The 9806-nt window shown below is 40.4% G+C and overlaps 1 protein-coding gene across 1 annotated transcript in view; it reads right to left on the reverse strand.

The window, feature by feature from the left end:
* Positions 1-539: 539 nt before the first annotated feature.
* Positions 540-9806, reverse strand: part of ADAT1 (adenosine deaminase, tRNA-specific 1) — a 26121-nt gene continuing 16854 nt past the window's right edge. Inside the window, exons 8-9 of the mRNA XM_009572923.1 lie at positions 8579-8665; positions 540-810 (exon numbers count right to left, since the gene is read on the reverse strand). Coding sequence (XP_009571218.1) covers positions 678-810; positions 8579-8665 — 220 coding nt within the window. The 3' untranslated portion in view covers positions 540-677. The remainder of the gene's footprint in view (positions 811-8578; positions 8666-9806) is intronic.

Genomic DNA, 9806 nt, shown 5'->3' on the forward strand with positions numbered 1-9806 from the left:
ATGATTCTATGATATCATAAATGGTATTATTTGACACAGCCTTCTCCCTAGCACTCTCTTGCTTCTGCTTTGGCTGTATTTAGTAAATAGAAGCTTATATGAAGGACTCCCAGAAAAAAGACCCTTTAACAGAACTAATATTTCCAGTCAGAAGCAATGGGACTGGGGGACACGGAAAATTCTTCCAGGCACCAGACAAGGAGAGCCAAGTTATAAAAATATTACTTACTATACATTAGGGTTGTCCCAGCAACACAAAACCAACCATAACATTATGAAGAGTGGAAGAAAAAAGCAGCACTAAAATTTTACAATGACAGCCTTTCTTCCTTAGCACTGCTTCAATTTCAGTTGACATTACTTCCATTGCAATGGACTATGGCTGATAGATCATATCCTCAGATAAAAGAGGATAGCACATCACTGCTTCCTTTCTTTTGGAGGCATATTGTTTCATGCAGCTCAGAACTTTAAGTCTGCGATGATCCTTTCCTATATTTCAATAAAAAGGGGGCTTCAACTCAACCAAAATAAAGACTTCTCTAAATTGCTTTCCTTTTCACTCCTGTCACCTTACAGCACAGTAACTAGAGGACATCTTTTTCTGGCCCTTGAACTGCAGAGGTATCTGCTGTGCATCAGGGCTTATTGCTGGATTTACATAGCCGCATGTATTCTCATGTGAAGTGCAGGTATTCCTTGGCATTCTTGATCCAACCTGGCAGGGCTTGGCTACGCAGCACTTTCCAGGCTTCTTGATAATTTAATGCAGCTTCCTTGTAGTCCCAGTAGGTTTCTAGAATCTTCATCCTGAAAGAAAATGCACAACAAAAACATTTCTATTATCCTATTGGATGTAACTCACAAAATGAAAAAAGCAATCAGACATCTAAGAATATGATGATGCCCTATGAGCTCTTTCATGCTGCTAAGTGAAATCCTCTTGTGCTTCTAGGGAGACTTGGAGAGGCCCAGGCCCTGAAGCTACTGTATCTAGACATAGTCAGCAGTCTTACAAAAGGAAGCAAAACAACTCCTCTACCACACTTCATACACACGCTCCAGCAATAGAAGTGTTTGATTGTGTGACAGTAGGTTACAGAAAACTTCCATTATAGCAAAAAATGTCAAAGCAAAGCAGAAAAGGTGGCTAGAGGTAGGTGCTTTGAATTGGGTGGAAGTAGCCTTGTTTTGCTAGAAGAATGGATACAATTGCTGGCTGGAAGGGAAGGGAACAAGGACGAATAGGACAGTTGTTCTTTTCCAACACAAAATAATGGGGAAGAGTGAGGCAAAGGAGAAAATATTTTTTTTAATCTTCTCCCTAAAGCAGAAGAGACTCAGCAGTTTTGGTGCTCTGTCCCCCTTCCTCGTGTAGCACCTGCTCCCTACAATCTCAGCAAAACCATTAGTCACTCTGCTGAGTGCATTATACCATTGATTTTCAAAACAAGGAAATTCAGGTCTAGAGTATCTGAACACAAGTGCCTCTAAGACAATTTAATCAAGACTTTTATCCTTTCCTTGCGTTCTTTTCCCAGCCTCTTTCGTCTCCCTTTGCCAAACAGTCTGTGAGCCACATGCGGCACATGATGTTTACACACTCGACCCAATAGAGGTCTTTTCCAACCTTAATGATTCTATGATTCTATGATTCTAAGATCATAGGCAACATGACCTTTGTCAAGAAAGAGGAAGAGCTAAACTACTACATGAACCCTAATCTAAACAGTTTGAGAACCACCAACTTCCAGAACAGGCTTTCATGCTCAAAGGCAATATTTATCACCAGCACCCCCCCAAAAAACCCCAACAAACCCCGCCAAAAGTAACAGTAGACCATCAAAAGCTGTATTTCAGGCATTCAGCATTCTGCTGTAAATGTATTTCTAGAACACTGTGACATGCATAGCAAGCCATGAGATATTATCTATCCTGCAGACCTTAGGTTCAGAAAGTACAAGAGTGGAGAACCTGCCTATGCCATTGCTGAACGTGGGAGATACATACTCTCTTATAAACCTGCCTGCACTCTTGTCAGAGCTAATCCATTTTGTTTTATTTACCTCTTTTCACATTAATGAAACACTATGAAACGAACCTCAGAGTTGCTCTGGAAAGTTCCATGGAAGGGTCCACTGCAACTCTCCTCCACCTGCCCAGTGGAACAGAACCCCATTATCAATGGTGGATCATGGTTTAGGAGCATCACCAAACAGGCAAAAGACCAGCAACTATCTGCATAAGCAGCATTCAGGAAACAACACAGGTCCAAGGTCAACCCACCACAAGCAGCTCCAAATCCCTAGCGCAGGCAAGCTGTTCCTTTCTTAGGTACTCCAACATGTACCTCAAGACACGGCACAAACCATCTGTACCTTCTCCTCCGCCTCAGAACCATTCTCTCGGGAGCAATATGCATGCTTACACTCAAGGATAATGACTGAATCATTATTTGGGAAGAAACTCTCTTACGCTAGCACATTTCTTTGCTCTTAAAGTACATTCGACATATTTGCTTAAGACTTTGACCCTGCCCTTCTTCACTATAAATGCATCTAATGACTTAATTTGTCCTTTATCATAGAATAGCTAACATTAAATGCTGTTTACATCTTCAAATACAGCTACTTGTACTTATGAGGTCACATTTCGGATGGTGAAAGATCAAAAAAGAATTATGCAACACAGATTTTTGGACTGGCTCAATCTTGTTGAACGTGAAACAGTTGTTTTCCTTGCATTTGCTGTGGATGCACATATATAGATATAGATCCAGATATAGATAGATAGATATATGCCACCTGCCACTAAGCCAAGAGAAAGACTCCAATTTCTTCATTGCTCTTTTTCCTGAATCTGCTGGCAAATCAATGGCTTTTCAACTCATATCCGTCAGTCTGATTCAATTTAACTAAAACACATACGGGATTTTTCTAACCTAGATTACTCCAACAGACCTTTGTTTGGAAACTGTTACAGTAGACAGTAAGGTAAAACATAGCTAGCACAAAAGCAGGATAGACAGTAAGGAGCAGCTCAGTATTTTAGCAGCTACAAGAGCACATGTGACCACAGTCTCTTGGGGTCTCATTCTCCAAGCAGACAACATCACTACAGGATTAACAGTGGATGCAACAGAAAGCTGCATTTTAAACACCTTCCTCAAACAGCTGCCAAAATCAAACAGATTGATTTAATTAATGCTCAACTTCTGCACTAAGCTTCTAAGAAATTTTCAACATATATATGGGAAAAATGCTTTCAAAGTCTAAGTACATTACATCTGCCTAAAAACCTCACATGATTTGACTGTATCTCAGCTTTGGTTGGGCCATTAAGGCTCTGAGCATTAGTAATGAAGAACCTGTGACATTTTTTTGGCAGAAGTGAACATTAGTTTGCTGCCCCAGGCAAAGTCCAGTACAATCATATGATCTTCAGCCTATCCAGGTCTGCCTGACTACATTCCTTTTATGCTTCTCTTTACTACTTCAGTCTTGCCCCTACGCTACTGTAGACAGAGACAGAGTTATTCCAATGGCTGTGTGCCAAAGATGTGAGAAGTGATCCACAGATTTAATTCTGAAAGGTATTGCACTCTTGGAAAAAGCCTTACACAAATCACCATTATGCTTGAAAACATTCACGTGCTCAGCCACATGCAAAGCTGAGCAGAAATGGGCTCACAAGCAAGGCAGCCTGCAAAGAAAAGCAATACACTGCTGCAATACTTTCTTCTCAGCAACAAAGCTGACCTTTAACCCCATATTCAGTTTCAAATATTTATATTCAACCCATAATGCACTTTTGAGATTACAGACATGTTGCACATGAAAAACGTTGACATAAGCACAAGGCATCAACCAAAACGTTACTCTTATACAAAAATTAATGAATCACATCTAAGAGGGCAAAAGCTCACACATCTTCAATGTATGAAAATCCGTTGTGAATCCATAACGATGGGGGGCCAGGAAACCATACTTGGCCTGATTCTATTAGTATCTTCTTCAATGCCTCAGATAAAATGCAGTCATTGCAGGCAAACTTTGTAATTGATACCAATTGTTAAGAAGATACAGAACAGAGTGAGCTAACTCAATGAGTGAGTTCCACTCAAACACAACAAGTTTTAACAGTAATTAAGGTTTTGCAGCATTTGGAAGATTGTTACTGCATTGCTGTGTCTAGCTTGGGAGACCAGATTTTCAAAACATTATTGGAAAATTGGAAAATGAGCTTTATGGCTTTTTCCAGTATCATCTGAGATGTGGAAAAAATGAATCACACAGAGGAAAAGATGTAGAAGCTCAATAGAGTAATTAAAAAAAAGATCAAGTTTTGAGATAATTATGATAGATAAGTATTTTCATGGGGCAGAAAACATTACTTAATAAAAGGCTCTTCAATCTGGCAAAGACCTAACAAGCATCTGTGACGTGCAGTATAGAAAAGATTTTCTTAGTTACATCAGAGGACCTAACTGTTCCACAGGCCTCTATGCAGTGGTAGGACCATCACAGGAATTGTTTAATGTACAAACCTTAAAAATAAAATTGAAAAGGGACTAGAAAATTGCAACAAAATTCTTGCCAAATGTGGTGGTTTTTTTTTTAATTGAAGAACAGAAGTAACAGTGAAACTGCACCCCTCCCATGACAGTTACTTTCATGAGGCTGACACTTCCTTACAATTATCCTCAGTCACTCCAGCAGGAAATATTTAGCGGTCACCTGGCAGAATCCTTTTGTTTTTCACAAATGAACACTAGCAAAAAATCTTAAACATGAAGCCCAAGCGAAAGTTCTATACTTCAGTCTAGATATTTAAATCTTAAAGCCATCTGAAAGTCCTTGCACTTCTCTGTACGACAGCCCACCCTCTCCAACTAGGTGTCACCAGAACTGGAATCGTCCATACTGCAGACTGAATGGGAAGGAGGAAGAAAGCACAATCCTAATTGTGACGGCTCCTGACTACAATTTCAGAGAAAAGAGGATCAATCATCCATATAACAAGCCCAGCAAGAAACTCGGGGCAGGTTTACGTTACAAAGCCTCCCTTAGATTCAGACAAAGGGTTGCACAGCCAGCCACACCTTGCACAATAGCAATGCCTGGTGACTCTGTATGGTGGATGCCACTATACGACAAAAGAAGGCTTTCACTTCCTCAGGTGATGAACAAGGCATGTTTTTTTCTACCAGCAGGGGAAAAAAACAACAATGCAAAAAACTCCTTTGCCTATTACCATCAAGTGATCTGTAAACAACAATAATACTGCAGAGGTTTTTACATAACAATTCAGATTAGCAATGGCACAACACTGCCCAACAGTGTGTCATCATTCCTTTGACAGTGAGCATGGAAAACATGAAAAAAAAAAAAAAAAGATGGATTTATATACCAGTCATTTCAGAACATTAACACAAAACAACATGTGAGAGGGAGTCAACAGAAGACAATGAAGTATGGCAGGTGGAGGTAAGAGTTATAAAGTAACAAGTAACATTTTAGATAGTCTAGCTAGAGAGATGAGTGAGAGTTTAAGTAAAGCACAGAAGACAGATCACAGAAATTATCAGAAAGGAAGAAAGAAAGTGGGACAGCACAATATAGTACTATCTGGTTCTTGATGAAGAATTAGCTAATGCCAGCCAAACACCACCTCCTTCTCACAGTCTCAGCTGAAAGCAAATCAACTAAATCTTGAAAAAAACAACTGCTGAACGTTATGCTTAGCATTTTAGCTAAGCTACACCACTACAAATTCCTAAACTTGCCTTTCAGGAGAGCCAGCAAAGTTCTGCCCCTAGCAGGCTCTCTACCTGTTCCAATTTAACAGTGCCTGCACTGATCCTCTGGAGAGAAGTGAAGAATGAAAGAGAAAGGAAGGCACAAAAAGCAGGAGAAGTGGCTTTAGACACAGGAAAGAAGAAAACAAGAGAACATCAGAATGAGTATACTAGTTCCATGTAAAGCTTTAACTGCCCCAGTATTCTAGGTCTGACAATGGACAACAGTAGATGAAGGAAGGGTTAAGTAAAGAATGATCCCTGTCCTAATATACCCTACAACTACCAAGACAAGCTGTTCAGCAAATTTGAAAGGACTACAGAATGAGATTCCCTTGATGGAGCAGAAAGGATGGGAGGCAAGAGACCAAGAAGTGGACTAGAAGAGGCAGGGCAGGAACTTCAGGGCAAAGTGGAAAAAGGAAACTGGGTGACAGCATAGCACTAGAGCCAAGCATTTGTGGGAGGAGATAACAAGATACATTTGAATGGGAAGAAAATACAAAACTGGGTAACAGTTAAATGCGCAGGAGTTTAGAGGAAACAATTTGAGAGCGTGGGATTTCTTATCTGAAGTACACTCAAATTCAGACTACAAGGAGGAAAGGAAGAAAAAGGAAGAAAACACATCAGAATATTGTGTAGAAAGGGAAAAGGAAGAAGGAGGAAACAGCAATACACAGACATTTTTTATTTTGCTTTTTAAGTGAAGAGTAGGAAAAACTTCAAAAGGAAAGCAACTGGACAAGCTGACTGGTGAGCTAGCACCTGTATAAATAGAGTTGGTGCAGCCTAAAAATGATGCCACATCTGCGAATCAGCTGGACTTTGTCATGAGAAGCCCAGACAGAAAAATGTTAAAGGACAAAAAAGTCAAAGGAAATTACAAAGCCACTGGAGTCTAGAAAAGCCCTGAGGTGAAGTGACTTTATGTAAGCAGCACATGCACATGATCAACACAATGAGTCACCTACCCAACAACGCACCAGCTCACACTCTATTCTGGGGAAATTATGATGGCTAAACAAGCGAGGACAAACTCCCACCCAAAAGAGGCTAATAATTTTATATTTAAAACTGTATTAAGGAGAAAGTGTATCTCTACTTATAGAATCAGTTGAAACGATTTCAGCAATAGCATGGCTCATGTTGACATCAGAACTTTAAAATAGTTATGAGACACTTCTACAGACACAGAAGGTAACCGCAATCTTTAATTCACAAAACTCAAAAGCAAGCGAGATCCAATAATTAAAGATCCAGGGTGCACATACTTTGGCTAAGTTCATCTCATCTAATCTCTTGGTACCATGAAAGGCAGAAATGGCCTATCTCCGCTGCTTCCAGCCACACATACCTCCTACTTCCTTTGCACAGGTTTTATTACCTGTTTTAGCTTTCCATGAGCCAATTCAGCTCATTAGTCCATTAGAAAACACAGAAGACAAGGAAATTGTTTTCTGCCACATTAGCTAGTTGAACCGGCTCACCGTGAGGTTGGAGAACTGCTACTGATACAAGGGAGAAAACAGGAATCTACAGCCGCAGGACAATCCCCATCAGCAGCTACAAGCAGTTAAATTAGCTCAACAGTTGGTATAATTGCATCCCAGAGCTGGTGAAATCATACCTGGAAATAAGTCTAAAATAAAATAAACCTTCCAAGGCAATGGATTTGGAACCTTCTACATCCCTCAGAATCTCTAAGCCAAAGTGAGAGATAAGTTTCTGTATACATGAAACTGTGCCCTGCTCTACGGTAGCTATTTGGGCTGGAATACCACCAAATACGTAATGCACGCAATGCAATGCCAGACCGGATGATTACCACAAGAAACTCCAGCCTGATAAACCAAACTTGTTTCTAATAATGTAAAAGAAACCTCCAAGTATGGCTTCCTCAGACAAAAGCTTCTTTCTGTTCTTTCCAGAAAGTCTCCATTTACATAATATATGCATTGCAGAAAGAGCCCTACACACTAGCTCACCTTACTACCTCTTACTCCATCATAGACTTAGACGAAAAAAGATTTTAGCCTGGACTTTTCAAAAAAAAAAAAAAAATTTTTTTTTTACTCAAACTCTTCCTCCTTGTGAAACAAAGAAGTGGCATTTGACAGAATTACTAAACACCAACCAGATATCAATAACCCCACGACAAGTTTTGGGATGGGGGGTTTGAATGCCACTAAGGGTACAGTGCTCCAGGCAGCTCATCTAACAGCTCATGTTTTCAAAACAACAGATACTACTTCCTCCTCACATCTCCCTCTCCGCTCCTTCTTCCCCAGCTGTCCACTGCCACTTTCAGACAAGACCACTTTAACTCAGAAACCCCCCCCCCAAAATGTAGAGTTGTCTGCCAAGACAGCAAGTTGGAGGCTTACAGATGTGTCCAACAGACACCAGATCTAGTGCAAAAGAAGGATAAGGCTCCACTGATCAGGAACAGAGTTTACACTTTTGAAAAGTAGTAAGTCTTCAGAAGAGATCAGCTGCCCCAAATTCTTACCTGAACTCTAAACAAACCAACCACCTGCAATTTCTTGTGTCTGTCATTAATACATGAGACACAATAGCTATTTCTCCAAGGAGGTGATTAAAAAAACAAAGAGAGACTCTTCCTAACCCATAAAGCGCATGCCATATTTTTCAAGTATCAAGTTCTAACAATGAACTTATCTAACGTGGGATTCACGAGCAGATTCTGGTATCACTGCAGTATTCTTGAGTTTTGTTAAGATAAATTCACTCTTCTAAATATAACAAAAATGTCTTTACCGGAGAGTGTCTGGTAGATCCTCTTGTGAAATACTTGTCACCAGCTTTTGGAATGTATGGAAGAGTTCCACTTTACAGATCTTGGATCTGATAAAAAAAAAAAAAAAAGAAATCGGAAATACTGATGGAAAAAAAGAAATCAGCAATGCACTTCCTCTTACAGCTGACAGTAGTACATCCCAGCTGAACATTTTTTATAAAAAAAAATTATGTTCCCTTCTCAAAGAATGTAAAAAGTTCTCCACAATTTAACTTTTCCTACCTCACCCAAGCTGCCTTTTCCCTTCGTTTTAAATGTTATATTGACAAAGAGCTGCATTGCCCCCATTGTCCTAGCCAGCACTCTGTCAGTTTGCAGAGAGAACATTTTAATATCCCCACATTGTCATCTGTGTGAGACTGCACCGTCATCAGCTCACAACTACAGTAAGGTTGAGCCAGAAGGACTAGTCCCTGATGTGATCAAACAAGCACAGAAGGACTCCGAAGGCTTGTTCAAACTGACAAACTTTGTATTATTCAGAACAAATAAAAGAACCAGCAGAAATATCTGACACAATGCTGTCCTCTTCACAATGGTGACAAGGACACATTCAGCAACAGCTGCAGGGCAGTTAAATATGAAGAGGCTCATCAAAAAATAAAGTGAGTCAAAGTTTTCAAGATACCATATGCATCTCTGTCAGCTTTAAGCCCTTCTCTTCCCCCAAAGAGAAGACAACCGGAAGAGCTGTTTATAAAGCATGGTTTGTTTTTGAAAGCCCCAGCTATTTTCTCTATTTAATTAAAAGGATAAAAGGAAAACTAGGGAAAATGTGGGCCCTCTCCGGAACGAAATGGGAGTCCTGTTTACCTGGGATATGGAGAAGGCTCAGGTACTCAATGATTTTTTTGCCTCAGTCTTCACCAGCAAGTGCTCAGGACTCGCCGCCCAAGCCGCAGAAGGCAAAGGCAGGGACTGGGAGAATGAAGAGCCACCCACTGTAGGAGAAGATCAGATTCAAGACCATCTAAGGAACCAGTAGGTGCACAAGTCCATGGGACCTGATGAGATGCATCCATGGGTCCCGAGGGAACTGGCGGATGAAGTTGCTAAGCTGCTATCCATCATATTTGAGAAGTTGTGGCAGTCCGGTGAAGTTCCCACTGACTGGAAAAGGGGAAACATAAGCCCCATTTTTAAAAAGGGAAAAAAGGAGGACCCGGGGAACTACAGGCCAGTCAGTCT

This window comes from Fulmarus glacialis, unplaced genomic scaffold, assembly GCF_000690835.1.
Source record: "Fulmarus glacialis isolate BGI_N327 unplaced genomic scaffold, ASM69083v1 scaffold12862, whole genome shotgun sequence".
Lineage (NCBI taxonomy): Eukaryota > Metazoa > Chordata > Aves > Procellariiformes > Procellariidae > Fulmarus > Fulmarus glacialis.